Source organism: Thunnus albacares, chromosome 7, assembly GCF_914725855.1.
Source record: "Thunnus albacares chromosome 7, fThuAlb1.1, whole genome shotgun sequence".
NCBI lineage: Eukaryota > Metazoa > Chordata > Actinopteri > Scombriformes > Scombridae > Thunnus > Thunnus albacares.
In genome coordinates, this window is record NC_058112.1 from 10,344,283 (window position 1) to 10,366,879 (window position 22,597).

The 22,597-nt window shown below is 41.1% G+C and overlaps 1 protein-coding gene across 3 annotated transcripts in view; it reads left to right on the plus strand.

Annotated features, from left to right (window-relative positions):
• Positions 1 to 22,597, plus strand: part of tspan9a (tetraspanin 9a) — a 166,987-nt gene extending 144,390 nt beyond the window's left edge. For all 3 annotated transcript variants that reach the window (XM_044356987.1, XM_044356986.1, XM_044356985.1), the window contains 6 exons: positions 1,161 to 1,352; positions 3,641 to 3,715; positions 11,562 to 11,663; positions 11,928 to 12,059; positions 13,084 to 13,167; positions 17,202 to 22,597. In XM_044356987.1, the coding sequence (XP_044212922.1) occupies positions 1,161 to 1,352; positions 3,641 to 3,715; positions 11,562 to 11,663; positions 11,928 to 12,059; positions 13,084 to 13,167; positions 17,202 to 17,273 (657 nt within the window). In that variant the 3' untranslated portion in view covers positions 17,274 to 22,597. The remainder of the gene's footprint in view (positions 1 to 1,160; positions 1,353 to 3,640; positions 3,716 to 11,561; positions 11,664 to 11,927; positions 12,060 to 13,083; positions 13,168 to 17,201) is intronic.

Consider the following 22,597-nt stretch of genomic DNA (forward strand, 5'->3'; position numbering starts at 1 on the left):
GTATATTATCAGCTGTGCTGTTTGTCAGTTTAATTTTGTCAGCTCAAGAAAATTAGCGCAGTGTGTGGTGGATTCTTTATTATTCTCTATTTTATTCCGAAAGAGAACACGGTTGAGATTTAGCCACAATGCCTATCTGATGATGATGGTGTGTTTGTATACTGTATACTTTTTGTGTGTGGCTCAGTGTGTGTTTGCATGCACAGCAGGTTTCTTGTACATATTGCTGACAGGCATTTAAGCGTTCTGGAGCAGCGGTGCGAAGATGAGAAAGGAAGAAGGGAGCTCTGTGAATAAAGGGAAAGAAAAGGTGGCAGTGCAATGATTTACCATGGAGCCTTTCCATATTTTACATCATTTGGAATTTTTTTTATCCATGGTAAGATTGCCCTGGGTATTTTATTCCATTAGGTGCAGGCAAAAATGTCACCACTTTATATCCTAGCCTATATTTCATTGTGTGGTGGGCATGTTGTATGGTTCTTATCTCTGATAGATGGACCAACACATCAGCAGGCAGGGTGCTCCTTTCCGCCAATCAAAGCCTTCCATAAACACTTTCTTGCATTAATGGACTCACATTGCAGGCCATACACACATCAGCGGGGGGGTTGGCAAGGTGACAGAGTGAGATTAGGGAATTGCTCCCTCTAGGTGAAGTTCAAGTCCACTGCAGGGGATTTTGTAAAGCTTAGAAGTTTTCATTTTTTAGGGGGTTGGCAGTAATTACATCTCTGTTTGTTCTGGATTTAATGTAATCAGCTCAAATGTGCAAAACCAGCACGGCCCAAGTCCAATTTTTGCTCTAATCTCTTGCAGAGCAGTTATTGGCTTATCATAGTTGTAATTGGTGTAAAACCCCTTGTTTTTTGAGCAGTATTTGCTGTTGGATGACTGCGTGGGAAATTCCCTGGACAGCCAGGAAAATTAAGCCTGTTGCATTGGGCTTTTTGAGTTGGGACTTGTGTTCATTTAGAGCTAACCTTACTCTGGAGATTACTATATTGTTCCAAAGGTCTGTCATTGTGAGCAAAAATCAGCCTGGGGAGAGCTAAAAATGAACTTGGCTGTTAATAATTTCTGTAGCTAACCCTGAAGAGAGCGACTTACCTCTTGTTTTTTGTCTCACCTTGTCGTCTGTCTTATCTTTCTCCTTGCAGTTATGTGGCTGCGGGCTGCTCGGCGTTGGCATCTGGCTCTCTGTGTCGCAGGGCAGCTTCGCCACCTTCTCGCCCTCATCCCCCTCACTGTCGGCTGCCAACATGGTCATCGCCATCGGCGCCATCGTCATGGTAACAGGCTTTCTCGGTTGCCTGGGTGCCATCAAGGAGAACAAGTGCCTGCTTCTGAGCGTGAGTTTATCTACATACCTTCACAGTGTCCACACACACAGACGACTGTCCAGACATAAATGCACACACTGCACGTTCACTCTTACACAGTCTCTCCTCCTTTTTTTTCACATTTCCCTGTAGAACTCATGCAAATATTGACAGAAATGTCTTGTGGAGACACCCTCTGACATATATGTCTATACACCTACACACACTGGTCACAGGCCAGCGAGAACACTGCAGCATATTTGTATTTTTCTTCCAAGTGGAATCACAGCAGACGTAGACTGACAGGAGGAGTTCAGTCTGCATTGTATCAAACCTCAGGGGCTCTCAAAGGAAAATTAGAGCTGAGCAGTGGGATTCTCCCTTTCTGCAAATTAACACCAACGCATTCATGTCACTTCCATGGCTTTGGTCACAGCCCAGTGAAAGCGCTGTCAGTCAGGAGGCCTTTTGTGTCACCAACGTGGTTGAATTAGCACACTAAAGGCACTAGATAATTTTGTGCTCAATAATTGAGAATATTCTATTATTCATTACAAAGAATACTCTGTCTTGACATTGCACTGTTTGCCCAAAGCTGTACAAGTGTTTTATCTTAAGCACAAGTTAATTACAAAAGTTCGCCCAATGGAATGAGGTTGCATGGATCTGCTGCAAAAAAAAGAAAGAAAAAACTTTCATGTATAGAAACTTTAAACGAGAACTGGAGTTGGGGCTTTGGGTACTTAACATCACAAACAGTTCAATCCCTTGAAGCTCTTGCATCAGTCAAAAGCCCCACCAAATCCTCAGTGTTGGACATGGCTTCCTTCACCTGCCTAACAACTGTGAAGCAGAGAGAGGGAGAGAGCAGAGAGCAGGGGGCGAGAAAGAAGACTGAAATGAGAAAAAAAAAGAGAGACTTAATGGAAAATGTAAAAGTTCTGATGTTTCTCATTAAGTCACTTGCCACATCTGTGTATGGCGGCATTTTTTTTATATCAGCCGCAATAATTCTGTTTTGAGCAGGGGTGTCTGTTAGTTGCTATTGTTGCTTTTTTTTTTTTTTTTTCTTAGCCTGTCTATCAAACCCAGCACACCGGAGGGGGGGGGGGGGGGGGTGGGGGGAATGCAAGATCTGAAAACATCAGAGTGGGTTTAGATTTCCTGGAGCAAACAGACCTGAGCGTCTACCTTGACATATTATCTCTGAAGTTACTCTGTGGACAACTCTCTGCAAAGTATTAATCCTTTGCAGTGAATTTTCAGTTTGTTTTTGTCTTTGCCAAAAATTCTTCACTGAGAAAATAAAAGGAAAAAAAAAAAACAAAGTGGGAAATAAATAAAATATCCAACTGAAACGGCAAGCCTCGAAACCTTGAAAGTGTGAATTGCTAGCAAATGAGAACATATGCCCACAAAGCAGCGCATGCATGTGACTGCGCACACACATATTTTCATATTTTCAGTGCCAACAGAGCACCACCAGAAGCTGTTCCTTTAACTTTTAACACCAGGAAAAACCAACTGTGAGAAACCAGCTGTGAATGCACAACAATGATACACTAAACTGGCAACTCAGACATCCCACCAACAGCAAACTGTCGTTAACTATTTCATTTGGGCCTCGACACAAATAATAGCCTACCCCTTCCTCCCAAATGAGTTTGTTATTAATGGTGTTTTCTAAAAATCTAGGTTTGCGTGCCTCTTCCCATGCTGTGCTGAAGAGCTTGGTAAATATTGAGCTGAAGCGGAGTCAAGTAGGGAGAAGAGAATAGTAGATGAGATACGAGGCTGTGTTATAAATTAATCTTAGGAGGTCTTAAAACCCTTTTTTCCTCCTTCTCACACGTTCACGAACCCTCTGGCACTTAGATTCTCCTATTTTCCTCCCTCTGTCACTCCCCCACTCTTCCTTCATCTCCCTTTTTCTGCCTTTCCTTATCTCATTTGAGTGTTTTTTCGTGTGTGTTGCTATATTTTATTTTTGAAGAATCTGGGTTGCTCTATATTCCACTCACAGACTGAAATCAGTAACTGTAGCCTTAACCTAAATTGACTGATTATGTTGCTTTCCATGTATAGTACAGAAGAAATCAAATGCATTACAAATCTCTGATGCAGAGTTTATAATGAGGTGCACGAACACTGTCATCTACAGACCAGTCAAACATTTGGACATACTTTCCCATTCCCGCGAATGAGAAAGTGTTTCTCAAAATTTATATTCGACATGTTTTCATTGGCTTGACAAGGTAGATTTACAATACTGCCAAAGCAATTGTTAAAACAAGACTCTCTCTCCTTTTCTCTGACAGTTCTTCATTGTCCTGCTGATAATTCTCCTGGCAGAGCTCATATTACTCATCCTGTTCTTTGTGTACTCAGATAAGGTAAGTTAATTTTGTTTTCGATGTTGTGTCTGAGCGTTAAACCTTACATCTGTTATTGTTCCTGTTAACTCGCTAATATTTTCTTTATGCAGTCTAGCTCTTAGCCACAGCAAATCCATAGTATGAGCTCATTTTGCCAAGGCAGCGAGGCGTACATTGCAGTTTGAGGTCTTGAACAGTTAATGTCTATAAGCTTGTACACACACACACACAAACACAGGACTTCACACAAATGCACAAAGCAATAAAAAGTGTGAGTGTGATAAACATATCCGTGTTCCAGCTGCTTCCGGGTGTCCGGGTTTCCTCTCTTATATTTGCTCGTTTCTCATGCTGGAGGTTGAATGTCTTCATTCTGCCATTAACCCAGCAGTCAAAGGTTAGGCCCCAAAATGCAGGCCAATCCCTACCAGTTGGCTCCCTGTAATTGGTCCCAAGCACATTTCCCATGACCCCTGCTTGGACTCAAGTCAGGTGTGTGTGTGTGTGGTGACAACAGATGCCGATATGTAAAGCTCTGGAGATTATTGCTATCCATGAGCAGACTACATCATTCTCCGTGTTCAATCAAATCACTCCACAAATATTTCAGCCTGAAGTCGACAAATGTCTTGCGCAGGACAAGCAATCTGTTTTCAAGGACACATCATTGATAGATCCATCTATTTATATATTCAAAGTCTCTATGTTGCAGGCCCCAGGGGCTGTCGGTTAATTCTCCCTTTTTGTTCTGAGGTTATTGCTCAAACTTAGTCTCTCAGGCAGATAAAGGAATTCATTTAGCAACCAATCCACTCTCAGATTTGGATCAGGTCTCCAAGGCACACCCTGTCAGGAGTAAATATGTCTGTTGCCTTATCTCCAAAATATTACCGGCTCAACTTTGAAAAAAAAAAAAAAAAATCTTCCAAACCCTGATCCCTCCAGTGGAATTTAAATAGAGTGCCTCTTGAATTCACGGCAGCACCTTACTATCACCTGTGAAGTCAGGAGATAGCCCATGTAGGGTTGAGAGTTTCTTGTATATAAAATGAAATGAGTCTACGTTAGTCAGGGATAGGATTTACGTCTCATTCACACCAGTTCCAGTAAATAGCAATCAAATTTTATGTTTCCCCTATCTTGCAGAATTACAGTGTGTTTATCCTGGCTTAGACCTAATGGGATGTGAAACCACGATAATGCTGATCGCTACCAAATAAATTTTTCTTTATTGGTCTTCAGATGTCATTGGAAAGCAAGGCTATTACAGCAAATTATGTGTTATTGGAGATGGCATTTTCAGACCGCCTCCAAATAAGATGTCCTGCAAATTTTAGGAAATTATCTGGTGCTATTACTGAGATGGCATTATATGTCAAAGAATGTCAAGATTAGTTGAAGGACAATCGGTGTCCATTACACAAGAACTTCAGATATTGCTCTCTTTTTTTTTTTTCTTCTTCTTCTCTCAGCTTGCCTCTCTCCAGTCAGATCTAGTATGCTGTGTGAGGCTCTCCTCATACTCTGCTACAGGCTGTGATCAGAGGAATCACTAATTCACTTCTCCTATTTGATCTTCTAATCACAAGGCATTTATTAACAAGTCTGGAAGACATACAGTAGTTGGCAGCTTTTAAACGTGTATCGACAGAGGCCTGCAAAACAGATATTTTAGTCTTTCAAATAGGTCATCTTTAAGTCATGAGTGACGCCTCTGCAAACTGTGATCCTTCCGGGTGACAAGCTGTTGAAGAGATGTGTGGAAGAGGGGAACATATAGTTTTGCTGAAGGAACACATTTTTTCACTGCTTTCATTTAGTTAGCCTGTCTTGCACCCCTTTTTGCCTTTCCACCCGCTTAATCCTGCTTAAGACATACTCTTCTTTCTCCTTAATGGAGAATTTCTCTCTCTTCCTCACCCCAGTAGTCTTGCCTCCAGGTATGGCTTGTGTAAAGGTACTCCTTTCCCTCCACAGCCCAGTGGAGTTAAGCACTCTGATTAAATGCCATGTACAGGCCGTAGTATAATAAAGGTTGGCCCTGCAGTTAGCAACCAGCTGACTACAGCAGATGGCTGGGCCACAAACCAGATTACAGTCATCCGTCTTTAACGCTGTGACCTCATTGTGCCTCCGTCGACCCAACACACAGAGCCGAACAGCGGTGAAGGTTTATTAGCTCAGAACGAGGAAGCAGAACCTGGCAAGCAGAGAAGAGGAAGCAACAGAGCATGTACATGGGAATGTAGGGAGGAAGGGAAACAAAGAAAACTCAGGAGGGAGGAAGGTATGGAGGGAAAGAAGGTGGAGAAAGGGAAAGGGAGGTGAGATATTTAAGGCATGAAAGGAAAGGAGGAGGAATGCGTTGGGGTGGTAAGTTGAAGTGAGGGAGAACACATAAAACATAAAAATAGTGTAAAGGATGGATTAAAAGGGGACATATGTGGCAAAAGTGAGGTGAGGTGTCACTGTAAAACAAGGATGTCAAGAAGGTTAGTCCAATAAAACACTGGTTCGGAAAGTACTTAAGGCTAGCTAACTAACAACCCAACAAAGCAGCAGACAAATAGAGCCATGTGCCATTTGTGTATAGGCAGAAATATGTTCAATCCCTGACTTTACTTTATTTTTTGGGGCCAATTACAGAGTAGTAGCGGGGGTCTCCCCCATGCACTGTCGAGTGCCCTGGCCTCAGGCTACCCAGCACACGCTTGTAGAGCAACTGAGGGAATTAAGTATCCCGTTTAATGATGTGCTGTTGGGGACCTCTGGCTCCGATGCTGTTTCTCTCTACATCATTTATTATACTTTCAGGGCAGTTAGCTCACGCTCTTGTCCAGACTATGCAATGAGAGCAACAGCATAATATTGTTAGCCACAGTTCTTAGGGTCCAAGGAATCAAAGGATTTGATGATTAGAGCCAACGTGCCCTGACAGTAAACATGTGAAAAATGAGCTTGTAAGAGTATAAAAGTACTTAACATTCTAAAAGAGGTATAGTAGAGAGTGAATGTAACAAATCTGATGTGAAAAAAGGAAGATTAAGTGTGGTAACGGGAGTTTATCCTTGAAGAGTGTACAACTAATGATGGAAGATGGGGTGTGACTGACTGTTCTGACGGCAGGATATAACTTCTAGTATTTGGTTGTGAAGAAACACTCTGCATACTGTTGCAGTTGACTGGAGAGAAGCCAACAGTGCCTCCGAGATCTGACAAAGCATGACAAAGAAAAAAAAAAGGCTTGCTTACTTTCATTTGAAGAAACAGTAAGACAAGTGGCAATTTGTTCTGGATTGTGTAGTTGTTTAAGACTTCACAGAATGAGTCATGTTTAAAGATTGAAGATGAGAGGGGTAAAATGAGCAGAGTAGAAAAGGGAATAGAAATTTGGGTAGTCCTGCAGTGGAAATATGGTCTCTTTATTCATTTATCCTCTATTTTAAAATCTCATAGTATTAGGGATTTATAATGGGGAGGAGCACAGGTCCATGCCAGTGAACTGGCATTTTCCTGGGGTGCACTGAGGTTATCTTACGCAGTCTGCTGCCCACTTACTCTGAGCAGGTCCACATGTCGGCAAACTTGTGTTCAATAATATTTTCAGTACTTTATTTGGTGAGGGCAAACCCATATAAACCTCTCTATAAATCACACAAACCTTTTTATTCATGCTTTGCTCATCTTTCCATGTCAATTCCACATTTTTCAACCAGCAGAAGTGTGAAGCCAGTTCGCTGTGCACAGATGCAAAAATAGAGCCCTAGAGCCATAGTTTTACCATCAGGATTATTGTGGAGTCTGCTTTAATGGAAAATTCCAGGTTATAGTTATGAAAAGTAATGCACTTTAATTCATATCATATTCATGAGGACAATACTGTGTCAAACTTTACTGAATATAACCATATTCATATTTAAAATTCAAATATGGTGCTGTGGTGAAAATAAGCCACAGACTTTAATAGAATCACTTCCAAAAACTTGTGATTTCCATATGATCTCACATGAACCATCACGGGTATGCACTGGGCTTTATATATATATATATATAGTTAGAATGTATATGTTATTATGTGTACAGTATAGAGCTACAATGATAAGTCTATTGACAGAAAATTAGTCAGCAACTATTTTGATAATTGAATATAAATTTTCATCATTTTTAAGCAAACATGCTTTTATATAATCGTACACGGAAAATCTTCGTGTTTTTGACTTTTGTTTGGACAAAACAAGACATTTTAAGACATCACCTTGGTTTGTGGGAGATTTAATGGACATTTTTCACTATTATCTGATATTGAATAGACTAACAATTTATCAAGAAAATAATCTGCAGATTAATAGATCATGAAAATAATCGTTCATTGTAGCCATAGCACAGTATGTGTCAAGAATCTGCCCTGGTAGTCTGGGAAGGTCAATCTCTAAATAAAGGAATACATGTTTAATTTAAGACATTTTTCAGTGAGAACTGACTGTTCTTCACTTTTTTTCTTTGACCAAAGCCTCAGTTGTCCTTCAGTTCTACATAGGTTCCTGCGTCAGTGTGCACAGAAGGTAGCAGAGTACTAAAAAATTGTATCTGGCTATATCTTTATACTTTTTTTATTTCACATATGAGCTGTTTTTTTTATGTAGTTGGCTTCTTCTTCATAGTGGTAATATACTGAATGCATCACCTTCATATTCTGTTGAGAGGGTTTTGTGTGTGTGAAATTTCACTACAGAGACGTTGGAATTCAACACAGTAACATCATTTGAAGATTGCAATTGCTCGAAGTGATAAACAGGAGTCGAATAAGTGAATAAAATTCACACAATACACTAATTGCTCTTCGATGCACCCATCACACCACCTACTGTAAATAAGCAATCATTTCTTGTGCTGTGTGAAAAATTCTAAATGCTTCACAGCATTCACCAAACTGCCATCTGAGACAGCAGTTGTTAGCTAGTTGTCCTCAGAGGCAAAACTAATGAGAAGAGGCAGAATAAATACAAGGGAATCAAGTCTTAGATAAAACTCACATATTTCTTACTTGTCCTTCCAGGGCAGAATGTGACCTTTACTGTCTGAACAGGAAGATTGGAATTTTTGATGCATATTCAACATGAAATAACTGACAAAAAGATCAGAATTTTCACATTTTTGAAAATTGGAGCAGTCAGCTCAGTCATGGTTATGTAGCCTGCTAATGAGTTAGCAGCATGGCTCTGTGTCAGCTCACTGACAGGTCCCAGTGTACCTGGTCCCTCAGGTGTTTACATGTCACCAGATCTGGAGCCCAATTCTGACAGTAGGGATGTTGATGTTGCTTGAATTTAGCACTTTGTGCTAGAATCACATGAAAGCAAACAAATGTGCATGGGAGACTTTGGTAAAGTTGAAAAAGGGATTGTTCAAAGCATAAAACAAACAGAAAAGAACTTCAATACCTTTGGTATGCATTTGGTAATTTCAGTACTGACTGGGTTTACTGTATTATTACAGTGTCTTAGTGACAGGTGTTTATCAGACAATCCACCACCCACTCTCTGTTCTGTGCTGGTGTGCAGTGACAGAAAACAAACACCAATTTGGATAGAAAGCCCACGCCTTCCTCTGCCCTGTCAACATGTATATCTGCACTGTTTCCTCTGATCTCTCCCTTTTCTTCCTTTTTGTGATTCTTGTGTGTTCTCCCGGGTAGCCGAGCTGAACCCTGTAGACTTCTGTGATGAATGTGCTGCCCTGTTTTGCTGAACGTGGACTTGGTCAGCCCAGAGGAAAGCACCAGTTTATTTATTTAATGAGAAGTATGAGCTGTGTCTCAGGGCTTTGTCAATATGCCTCATAAGATATTGCATTGATGCTCTGTGGCAACTTTCAGAGAAAACTTACCAGGAGTTAGATGTTGCTGAAGTAAGGCGTTTGTGAACCATTTCCACTACTAGCAACACGAGCTTCAGTCAAGACGTTAGTTTTCCTCATCAGAAAAAAAATAGGCTAATGCAACAACGATGTGTTTGTATCTGTTCCTTTTGCATGGAGAAAATGGGTCAGAGTGTTGCATGATCAAATTCCTGTTTGTTCTGCAGTCATTTGTCTGCCTCTCGTTAGCGGTAAATCTGGATCATTAAGTTTAATTTCAGGCTGTAACAAAGACTTCCACACATGAAATAGAAGATGTGCAGAGACTTATTTGGAGAATCAGAAGATGATTTTTTATTGTAGTAGGGGGCCCCCTGCTCTTTAGTGACTGAGTTACTGCAAGGAGTCAGTAATGAGCGAGCAGCATCACATATAGCCTAGATGGAGAGGAGACGATGGAGGATAGAAACAAAGTAAGAGGCAGAGATTGATGATACTGCTCTTCATCTCATTTTCCTGCACAAGGACAGATATGGTGGGGCCTGCAGCCTGAGGTGCAACACACAGATATGCTCCTCTGCGTCAGCAAAGTTACAGAATGAGAAAGAAGAATGTGATTTGAAATGATACTAATCTTATTTCAAAGGTTTTAGAGGAGGTTTTAAATGGGTTTTGCATGATTAATGATTACTAAAGCACTTTATTACTAGGGAAACTTTAATTACCCAGTAAAAATCAGTTTGACTTTTATGTTTAATTCAGCAAATAGTTTCCTTATGCCTTGCAGCTCAGAAAACAAGGGTTTGAGGCTTTTTCTTCCCACCAATAAATTGCTGAACCACTTAATTTAAAGCTTAATCTAGTTTTCTGTATGATCAAAGAAAAGCTTGATTTGTCCCCTACAGTAGATACAGTACAGTATACAGAATACAGATTTTTGCTGAGCTACACAGGCAATTAGTCAAGTGACATTAAATTTGTATTTCTCTTGTAAAAGCAGGCTGACATTATCTAGTGGCCTGCTTCAATTTTCCTGCTTCTGTTATTTTTTTTTTTTTTACTGAGGGCTTTACAGAGCAGAACAGAAGTCTCTGAATAAAGAAATTGGAGAGTATGAAAGCACCTTGTGGTGTCAGGCAATGACAAATGTAACGCTGCTTCTCATAGTCTGCAGATTTTATTTATTTTTTTCCCAGGCACAATCTTAGGCCCTAAGCTTTAACTGTTAAAGCAAGTTGCGTTCCTTGTGTTGTGCTATAAGTGCCTGTGAAGATGTAGTAGATGCAGTAAGCTGTAGTAGTAGCCTGTGTAGATGAAGTACAGCATAGCTCTGGCAGTACATGTAATTTTTCCACCAATAATTACCCCATATCTGAGGCGCCTCTCAATCTGTCCTGGCAGTTAGCAGATCCCCACGGGCAAAGTGAACTGCAGGAGAACTAAAGCCCTGATTTTGTATCTCATTAACACATCCATTGAGATATTAATCTCCATCAGACATGGCACAACCCTGAGCACAACGTTGGGGTTCAGTCAAGAGGAAAACGATTTGCTGGCTTTATGAAAGGGCATGTTGAAGCTGTGTGTGTAGAGTGAAGTGGCACATGAAGTGTCAGATCTGCTATCATCATGCAAAAGTCCACCATAGTACTAGAGCAGGAAAAAAAGGTTACCTGTTACTGAGCTGTGTAAGTCACTGTTTAGTAGTATTAGCTGTCTGTGTATAGTTTTCATCATGATTAGTCAGTTCATGAAGGAATACATGATTAATCCTCTAAAAACACTGAAAAGCACTTCACTACACACCAAAGACACCACCATTATCATCTGTGTCTGTGTGAGAATGACATTGACAGATTTAAAAGAGCAGAATTAGTGTCTCTTACAAACACTCAAGCCTAGGCTGCCTGCTTCAATATAAAGACTACAATTAATCCTATAATGCAATTCACATTAAATGCAATATCAAGCTCTATAACCGTGGCTGTTGTTGACTTTTCATCCCCAGGTGAGTGATAATGCTAAGCAGGATCTGAAGGATGGGCTGGCTCTCTACAACTCAGAAAACAACCTAGGTCTGAGAAACGCCTGGAACATCATCCAGGCTGAGGTAGGCAACACCGAACATGATACGTAAAAGCAAAGTTCTACTGAAATATTCCAGTTAATGTGTTTGCTGGCTTGTAGCTGTAGAATTAATGCAATATTAAATGTCAAAGCTGGATGTTAAAGTACGTTTCGCTCCATTACTGTAGCCCTCCAAAGCAAGGGACTAATTATAATACTTACATTAAAGTTAGTATGAGGTCTCCCTGGACTGACAGGAAGCATTAACCAATCTGATGTATGTGTGTGTGTGTTTGGGCATATACAGTGGAAGTGCTGCGGTGTGATAGCGTACACTGATTGGCACGAGGCCCTCAAGGAGAAGGTTGTTCCTGACCGCTGCTGCCAGGAGCATTACCAGGACTGTGGGCGTAACACCACCAACATGTTCTGGAACAGGGTGAGTTGACATTGACTGTGACGTGAATGCAAACATGTTTTTTAGTTGTACACACAGTATGATGATAGGACGCTAGTGGTATCAGCCAGATCCATACAGCCTTGTCCTTCTTTTCAATTTATGTGTGAAGTTGTGTTTGTATACGTGGCTTTAAATAATTACTATGTTGATTTAAGACACCATGACTGATATGATTCACGGGGGACATAAAAATCATAAATCTTATACAATTTTAATCTTCAGTCCATCTGTTCACTAGTTCATTTTACAACTCACTGTATGTATACAGAGGACTTAAAGTAGTTTTACTCATTGCTTAATTCTGATCACGCTGACTCTTTTTTCCATTATGCATGAGACAACAGCTCCTTTTTCTCAAAAACCTTGCAGCACAGTGTTCACCAATCTCCCCCCATTACAAGTCTAATCTGTTATTGGTCTGGCATGTGGTTTCTTTGGTCCAAAGTAGGATTAAAAGCTGTAATATAATTGCCAAAATGAGAATAGGCAGACATTGAGTCGGCCCATTGGGAAGGCGCAGCTCTAAAAGCTTGTGTGTAATCCTGCCCAGAAGAGACAGCGGCCACACACTACACAGTTAAGTCTTACATGCTGCCTCAGCACCCGCACTCGGGAAGGGGCATTACTTTGCAGCTGAAACCAACGCTAGGTCATTTACCCCCACGGCTCTGCTAGTGAGCAACCTCTGAATGAACCCAGGTGCGAATACATTTAGAAGCTCTGGATTATGTACCTGCAGTGTTAATGCACACGTCTGCCCATATGTCCCACAAGTCTGGATATAAAAGTCGTCACTCATGGGTAATTCACTTGTTTTAACACCTCACCTCGTAGTTCTTTCATCCGAAGGAACATTTCAAATGCAAAAGATGCATTTATCCTGGAAAAATGTAAAGTGGCTGGTTGAGTTTTTCTAGGTGATCAAACTGAAGTGACATGGTTCCTCTGCCACACTGAAAATGGTATGAAAGTGGTTTCCTTACAAGCTTTTGTTCCATTTCAGGGCTGCTTCGAGAAAGTGGAGGAATGGCTGGATGACAACAAGCACCTGCTGGGAACCATAGGCATGGTCATTTTGGTAGTGCAGGTAGGGAGGCTTAATGATAAAGAGTTCTTTTCTTCCTCAATTTTTTTCCCTCCCTTTTTCTTTGTGTCTTGGTGCGTTCGTCTGTGTCTGCCTTTCTGGCAACATTTTAAAATAAAGCCAGTGCATCCAGTGGCCTCCAGTCTAAGCATGTCACCATCTTCCACTGAGAAAGTTATGAGGTCTGTGCTCGGTGGGCGTTCTTGGCACCCACACAACTTGAAATGTTGAAGCCACTGTGTTCTGCACCCTGATCTCGTCTGGGAGAATCAAAGACACTCGGCTCTGTGCCAAGCAGGCTGTGGCCATATATAAGGATCCATCAGAAGATAAGAGAGCGGCGATACTGAATATAGAGGAGCAGGTATAGAGTCATAGATTAAAAGCGCTGTAGGGAGGGGTGATAGATATTCCTCCTGCGGTACTGTTTCTCTTCTTGTTGCGAACACTGCTTTATGTCCCTCTGTGCAGTCAGCGTCTCACTGTCTTTGCAGTAGTTTTTTTCATTTTGTTGGAGGTTGAGTGTTTGCATTTGCTCCAGACAGCAAGTATACATACTGTACAGACGTTTGCTGTCGCTAGCTAGAAACATATGCACCAACCATGTATGCCTGTGCTGTGTGACAACTTCACAACGACAGGTATTAAGCACATGTACAAACAAATCTTAAACATAGAATCTTCAAAGTGAACTGAATATACTGAATCATCATTGTCACTGACTGAATCAGTAGCTTTTAGCTCAGCTCACTGGTGACTTTAGGCACCGTTTTTGGCTCAGCAGTGATGCACAGATGTTGCTGTCTGGCTGAAAGCTTACTGAAAGACAGCGGAAGCCACATAAACAATCATGATGTGATAACACTTGCAAACAGGTAGCTGCTGAGCTAATAACTTCTAGATCACACACTGTTCTTGCAGAGGCCTTGTTTTGAACAGAACTGACAGTAACAGCTTGAACAGGCAACAAACTTAAGACTGAAGACAGAATCAGTGCGAGCGTTACCAACAGTGATGCATTCAATTATTGATATAGTATGTACTGAAGTGCATGTGAACTGTGAAGTGATTGCTTGCTTCAGGAAAAAGAAATTATATTAGTCAGTGACTACAGATCCTTGAATTGTGATTGTGATTTCCACCTCTCCTCAGAACTCACAAGGAGTCTCTACCTTTTTCTCAGCACAGAAGTTGAAACATGCTCACCTTACATGTGTGCATCAACACCTAGGATGAATCACCATATAATGAATCCTTCTTGCATCTTTCTATTGACATTGTATGTAATATTGACATGCCTAGAGATCCGTTGAAGTTCGGTTTGAACACTTCTTATGTACCGCTCCAAACCTTGAACAAGCTATCTATCTGTGCTGCTTGTCCATTTAATCTTTTCTTTCCCCTACCTGACATTCTTGACTGCATTTGGCCTTGTAATCCTTATATTTCACCCTGGCAGCCCCTACTATGAGGTTCATATCACGCACAAATTGAGATACATGTGTAGCTCTCCACAATTCTTTCTTGCTTTATGTTCCCTGCCCTCCCTGACCTGATATTACTGTCAAGTCTTCAGTCTGTAATATATCAATCCATGATTCATTCAGAGCAACTTTTATAAGATTCTGCACAATTATACTGTCCTTAGGGGAAGATGGTGCTTGAGCTTTAGTCTAAGTTCACAGCCGCACTGAGGTAAAGTCAGTTCACACATTCCTCCTACACTCACATGCATTTATTTTAATGGAGCGACTCTTTTATTTAGGTCTGACACTATCTCTTACCTCTCTGTTCATTTCTTCTCCAAACACACACACACACACACACACACACATACACACACACACACACACAGTGTGCACATGCGGAACATTGACAAATATCGGCCCTGTTTGGAGACTGATAAAGTCTTCTTGCCGAATTAAATCCCACAACACTGCCTCGGCTGACATTAATTTTAATGATCTCTACCTCTCTCCGTGCACATACACACTCTGATTCAGGTGAGGGGTGAGAGAGCAGAGGAACAGACCTTGAGCTGTCAGATTAGCAGAAGACTCGGAGGCAAGGTGGAGGACATTACAGTGAAGAGCATCATGGAAAGCTGGGGCAACTCATTCATGGCTACAGAAATATGCATACGCATACTTTTCATCAGATTTATAAAACTGTCCGTACACATGGTCCTGTTTTATAAGTCATTGAGGAACTGGGCGCACGTGCACAAGCCTCATTTCATTTCATCATTTCCCACAATTAGCCATAAATAGATGAAGACGCACCCTGAACCAGCTGTTTTCATATCAATTCGCCGCCTGCTCCACCAGGCTGTAAACCTGTCAATGAAAGCAACGGGAAAGAAAAACTGTCGTTTCACAGATTGTGTTACACCAGCAAGGTTCTCCAGTAGCAGAACAGCTGTCATTACGCATGGCTGTGCAGCTCTTTATACCGTCCATATCATTAATTCAATTTTATTTAATTCTATTCAATTAAATTTTATTTATATAGCGCCAAATCATAACAAAAGTAATCTCAGGGCACTTTAACCGTACTCTTTAATTCATCACATGGACCCGTGAACCATCGTCAACAGTGATATCTCAGATATGTTATCAATGATTAGTTTGTAGCGCTCATACCTAAACCGACTTTACAAGGTGACACAACTAAGGATAAAATAAAAAGAATATTAAGAGCAAAATAAAATGTGGACTCCAATGTAAATGAAAAGAATGATCAAATTAACAATAAATGTGCCTTTGATTGGCATTTTACAAATCTCTGTGTAAACAGAGATCACACACATCACTCAATCAGTGTAGCTCGTTATCAACCAAGACAAACAATGTTTTACTAAAAGATTCCATCTCTCACCTTATTTCATCTCCATCTCATCACTTCACCTTCAGATCGCTTTAGAAAAACATGTGTACGCCTGGTCTGCAGAATGTCTGGGGTGCGCACATTCTCACCACATATTCTGTGTTTATAAATACCAGTTTATGAGCGGGAAATGGCATATGCATGTTTTTTGTGCGTACGTATTGTTTATGCATCTGGCCCCTGATGTTCCACAAATCTGTTTCATAATAGCCGGAGGCTCTGAGAACTGGCTTAAATAATTTAGACTCGGAAGCATATATGGCACACTTTGGCAAAAGCCCATAGTAAATGTATAACTTCGTCCACAATGGTTTCACTAATCTCAGCAGTATTTATATATTCTTAATAGGAGGCAGATGATTGGGCGACCGTCATGCTGTCTCGCTCAGATTGAATGAAGCAGACGGCAAAAACTTTCCGTGCATGTCAGAGCCGCGCAGATGAGCCACCACATGTAAATAATTGGATTTGTTTTGAAGCACACTACTTTTTCATCGATCCAGACTCTCTCTTAGCTGGATGTTTACCTCACATGGCATATTGTGTTGTGATAGACAACAGCTTAAAGGTGGCATTTTCTCCGAAGCAGCCCTAAGAATTAGGTTTTGAATGAAACTAAAGGAAGAGAATCAGCAGCTTTCCTCACCTAATCATAATCTGTAAGAATCCCCTAGTTGAGTCTGTTTGCAAGAACTTCACATTGCCTCTTTATTAAAGACTGTGCACCATACTGTACTTTGCAGTTTTCTTGCCATCTGAACTTCGCCAGATAATAGTTTTAGGATCAGCCTTGTGACTGTGTTTGATGTAGAAGTATCAGGGGTAATGGAAACTTCAAAGAGATAGCTGGCTACTTTGATTCAGTGGCATCTCAATTTACTTCATTGACTTAATGCTTGTGCATGCTGTAGATTTTTTTTTTTCCATCACAAAAATTCCAGAGCTCGCGTTTGAAGGCCATCTGAGAAAAAAAGCGAGTGAGCGAAAATGTGCTCGTGCCTCACCACAGGATTTATTGTGCATCAAAACACACCAGCCCAAGGCATCAACATCAAAAAAAGACCACACAACACAGAGACACCCATAAACACACATGTATACACTTTACATGCGGACACAAATTCACTATCTCCGTCTCTTTTCCTCCGCAGCTTCTGGGCATGGCGTTCTCCATGACGCTGTTCCACCACATCCACAGAACGGGGAAGAAGTACGACGCTTAGCCTTGGGGGGAGGCGCTGGATGGAGAGGAGCCCCACTGCCTGATGGGATAAGACTCTGATTAACCCCCCCCAACCCCACCCCATTTACCCCCCTCACTTTACAACCTCTTTAGAGCATCCTTTACCCCCGTCCCCAGACCTTCTGTACAGATTCCAGCTGTGTCCCCGCTCTGTTCTGCTCTCTCCTCTCACCATTCATTTTGCCAAAGAGTAACACAACTGGAAGAGAAGGGACACCTACTTTTGGCACAGAAGAGAATCCCATTGGTTGTCACTCCTCTTGAGTACATTTTTTATTTTTGTCTTTTTTTTTTTTTTTTCTTTTTTTTGCTTGGACTAACAATTTGCTGGAAGGAAGGACAGACTCTGAGACAACAAAGACTTTACTAATGCCCACACACCCCACTCAGAGGCAAAGAGAACATATAAAACTGATATTTCCCTCCACCTCTAGTGGATATTTTTTTTCCCCCATTTGCCCCATTTTCCCTTGTAAATGAAAAAAAAACTTCCAACATGGCATGCTAGTTTTCTACTTCACTGATTTACCTTTTGTCATCGAAATGTCGCCGCCATTTTTGTTTCAAATTTCTTGTTTGTTTTGGGTTTTTTTTTTTTTTTTTGTAAGTACAGTATGTCAACGATGCTCCTGTGGAATGTAAGAGTTGAACAGATCAGTGCAATGAGCTCTCAGACATGCAGTGTGTGTGGGATTGGGTTTGATGTGACATTGCTGCGGAGGGGTACAGACATGTCGGGACGGTGTTTAATGTAATCCGCGATTCATAATTTTATCATCCTGCTACGAAAATTGGGGTAAAGTGAACGTGATGGATAGAACGTCATGTTCGCGTGAGGAATCATCAGTGGATGTGTTTCATACCAAATTCTGCATTATGCTCTGAATAATAAATTATAATGCACACATCTGCCTGTGAACACACACACACACACACACATAAACACACACTATGTACTGCCACACTCCAGCAGTATTCCCATTCCCTGTGAGACAATACAAATGGTGTAAAATGGCTGTTTATTAGGGCTCCACCAGGACTGTCAAGTGAAGAGATCTGCGTGATGAAGTTCCCCCTTTGAGAATACAGACTGAATTGTGTGTTTGTGTGTAGCTTTGTGGCTGTTTTTTTATCACATTGTCCGAGCTACAAAGGGAAAAAAAAAACAGCACATAGAAACACGGAGAAGCAAGGGCACAAGGGGCAAAAACAGAGCAGACATGTTGTCTCCCTGCTGCCATCAATTGTGTTAGTGGAGGCAGCTAGAGCTTCTCCCTTCTATATTTTTGAGATCTCATCCATTTGTTCTGCCCTCCTCATTCTTTCTCTGTCTGGCTGTCAACTCTCCCTGCCTCCTTTTTTTCACCCCAATTTTCTTCCCTCATGTCAGAAACCAATGAGCTTTATGCGCCACATGTACACACAATATCTCTGCTGACATTCCCGCTCATCAGGCAGTTACACCTCTGGTTTGTGACTTTGCCTATTTTTGTATGCCTTCTGTTTCTTTAAGCTGCGGAGAAGGGAGTTGGCGGGAGTGTAGGCAGCTCAAAGCGGAGACAGATAGGTATGGCAACATGCCCTGTGTGACACGTCCGTTTATGTCTGTTTACCACTGATTTGACACAGGAGGCTTGAACATCAGCCTGCCTCCTTAAGACTGAAAAATACTCTTCGTCTGGTGTGGCAACTTCAAGAGAATGCCCTCCGGCGTGTGCTACTTCAAGCAGCATTACAGCTCTCGGCTTCACATTGTCTGCATGTGTACGTGAGCAGTGGTGGTGTAAAAGGCTAGCTCACTCTTAAAAGGATCATTTTAGCTTTAGACTTATTTGGTTATGATCAGTTATAATAATATTGTACTCACTACAGTAAATGCTGCGATGTGAGATCATGGCTACCTATATCAGTTCAACGAAGTCCAATGGGGGGCGAGAAACGAGCTAATTGTGGGAGTGGAATTGAGGTTTGTGCGCCCAGTTCCACAATGACTGAGATTTCTAAAACAGAACCACGTGTACGCACGGCTTTATAAATCCAGACGGAAAGAATACGTTTGAATCTACAGAGTTTTATGCATCTGGCCCCTGGACTTCTTCACTCCTTTATTCAGTCTGACATGTATGTATGTATTGCCAATAGAGATGAAAACTAATGACAATATGATCCAAGTTGTAACTTGATCTGGAACTGGAATCATCCTTGAACAGGAGAGGACAGGTGATCATTTGTTTTGCTGCTGTTGGAAAGTGAGAAGAGGAATCACTGGGACCAGAAGTGGCTGCGTTCTAAATTTTATCGAAGGTAATCGATGTCGGGAAGAGTTTGTTGCTTTGGGTGGAACTTTGGAACTCAGACACTGTTCACTGCTGCTACATGGGCTGACAAATGACACGGTTAGTTTAACAAAAATCCAGAGATAGACATTCTTTCAGTGTGGCAGCCTGTATGCCTCAGTGTATCACCTGAAGCAATTCTTTCATTCAGTCGTTTGTTTTTTTGTTTGTTTTTTAAATTGGTTTTGTAATGACGTAATCTGAGAGATACAGTTTTAGGAAGGGGAAGGGGGGGCGTTTGTGCATCAGGAAGCAACAGATTTGGGCAGTGACGTGTAGTGACCCTGCTGGCTGTGATTCACTGCCTGCCCCCATATGCTCCGACTCTTCTTCTTGTGTCCATGGGGGGAACATGACAGCTGCTGATGTACAGCGCAGGCACGAACGGTCACATCTCCTTTGCTTGGCTGCCTCCACAAACTCTCTACACATCCCTTATTTACTGCCTCGCTCTACAGACGCTCAGCACTACATACAGTAGCTGGCAGCACAGACGCCGTAGAAATACAGCTGTGCTCTTTGGAACGCCTGGAAGCAGGTGTGAGGTATATTTTGCACTCGGTAGAGGTTGGGAGAAATAGCTGTAACGGATCTGTAAATCAGACTGCATTCTAACTTTTTACTGCGGGCAAAGAGGTCGAAAAGAAAAGTCAAGATAAATATTTTTGTTGTGCTGCTTTGTCTTTGCTTGGGCGGAGGAAAGTGTTTAAGCGCAGATGTTGCAGAAAATGTGAGCGTGGCGGAAATAAAACAAATCCTGTGTGTGTGTGCGTGTGTGTGCGTGTTTCCGAACCTGACGTCACACTTCAGAGACGCAGCCTGAAAACTCTCTAACTCTTTGCCCTCCGACTGATCTGACTGCGTTGACATTTTCTCCTCCTCTGCGTGAACTCCCTCTCAGCTCTGCTACTGTCACCTACTTTTCATGGTTATGTCAAAGGAAATGTCCCTTCATGTTTTAGAATGCAGGGATGAACGCCATTTTAACAAAAGCTGTTTAATGATGTGATTTTTGTACATTGGTTGTCACTGTTCTAATGTTCGTTTTTATACAATATAATGTTGTTTCTGTTGTCGCAGGCTGTTTCTACTGTCTTTTCTTTTTTTCCATTCATGACAGAGGCTCATTGTGAGAACATGACACCACTAAGCATTTGTTTCTTAGAGGATTAGCCTATGCGATGTTCCTCTACATGATGCAAAAAAAAAAAAACAAAAAACAACAAAAAAAAACGCCTTTCTGTCTTAACATTGCTACGGGCAGTTAAAGCAATTAAGTCAGAATTGATAGAAGGGGAAATTTGGCATATACAGTAGCATCGGGTGAAGCCCACAAAAGACATACTGCACATTTGTCGTCCGGCTTCTCTGTATTAAGATCTAGTTTAATTAAATAAGGATGTGCTGGTATAATCTGCACTATGTCTTTTAAAACTGCCAGTCTAAGGCCCGTTATGTATTTCTAGAGCATGATCTATTAGATGACACTGTACAACAGAGCTCAAATCACTATATCAGCCCTGTACGCTAGCCCCGGATGTAAATATGCTGATTTTACAACAACTTACTGTTATACTTTACCTCCGCCACTTGTAATCACATTTACATCGACATTTTCTCATTTTTAAAATGCCTAATGATCCGTGCTCTTTTGTGGAGGTCATCTTCTCATTTACTGGCTAATTTTCCACCCACATACTGTACGGATCCATTGACTTATGTTTGGTAGTTTTTCTGCCTGTTTTTTTTTTTTCTTTTAAAGTACAGGAGCAGTGTAAATTTGATGTAAATTTGTGTTTTTGTTAGTAGGGGTTTCATATTTTATTTGAAAGCATTTGCATCTTGTAGTAAGACACATTTTTCTGTATGCTTTTTTTTTTTTTTTTGGAAGGAGAGTAAAAAGTATTCTCTCTTATCCATGGAAGCACTCCCAGTAAGCCACAGAGATGGTTCAGTAAGAATGCAACATGCAGAAATTGGGTTTTGTCTGCGGTGAATAATTTTGAGACATAGAAACTGTTTTTTTTTAATTTGTATTTATTTTTTTTGCCACCTTTGACATATTATTTCTGTAATCTCCCCCTAATCCTTCCTCCATGCTAAAGCTGAATATCTGAACAGTGGAAATGTATGCTCTCGAAATGGTGTGTTTGATGTTGTGTTCTGCTGGGTGGCACTGTCTGATACCTGCCAGCCTTGTCCTGTGGAGTTTTTCTGCTACATGTGAAAGCACTCTGAATATCTATACTAGGTGGTGCACTACCTTCTCTTTATTCTCTAAATCAACTATTTTTTAAATAAAGGAAAGAGTGTCACAAAACCCCGAGATACCATACGCTCATTGCCTTTCATGTTTAATGACTCAATACTCCTGATGTATTCCCTTTTTATGTCACTGACAATTATATAGGCAGCATTTAAACAGTGTTTGATGGTGATTTTTATTTTGGGAAGGGGTTGAAAGACGGGACTTGGCATGAAGAGCAAAGTGAACGGTGTCACAACAGATCCCATGGTAAACTCAGTAAAAGAGAGTGGCATTGCCGCCTTTAAAATGGCCTCTTTTTTTAAAAAAAACAAAACAAAACCTAAGGGACTGTTGTCTAAAGACGCTGAGATGAACTAATGGTAGTCAGCCAGTTAAGCAGAGGGCTTTTTTTTTTTCTTTTTTCTTTAAAGAACAAAAGGGATATGATGAAAGTGGGAAGCATCGCCAATTTGTCTCGTGTTTCTACAGCATGGAGTGAGCAGCAGAGTATTTTTGTACGGATCCCTTTATCCCTTTTTTTAACCTAATTGTTATCAGGCCCGTGTGTGACAGTGAGTGGAGTTTATTGTGCCATTCCATCCTGACTTTTTGTTTTACGTCACTGTTCCTTCTATGCAAAATATGACCTATTTTAGCCTTTGTACAGATTATTTTGTATGAGTAACATGTACTGAAATAAAGTGAACAGAATCAACCGTG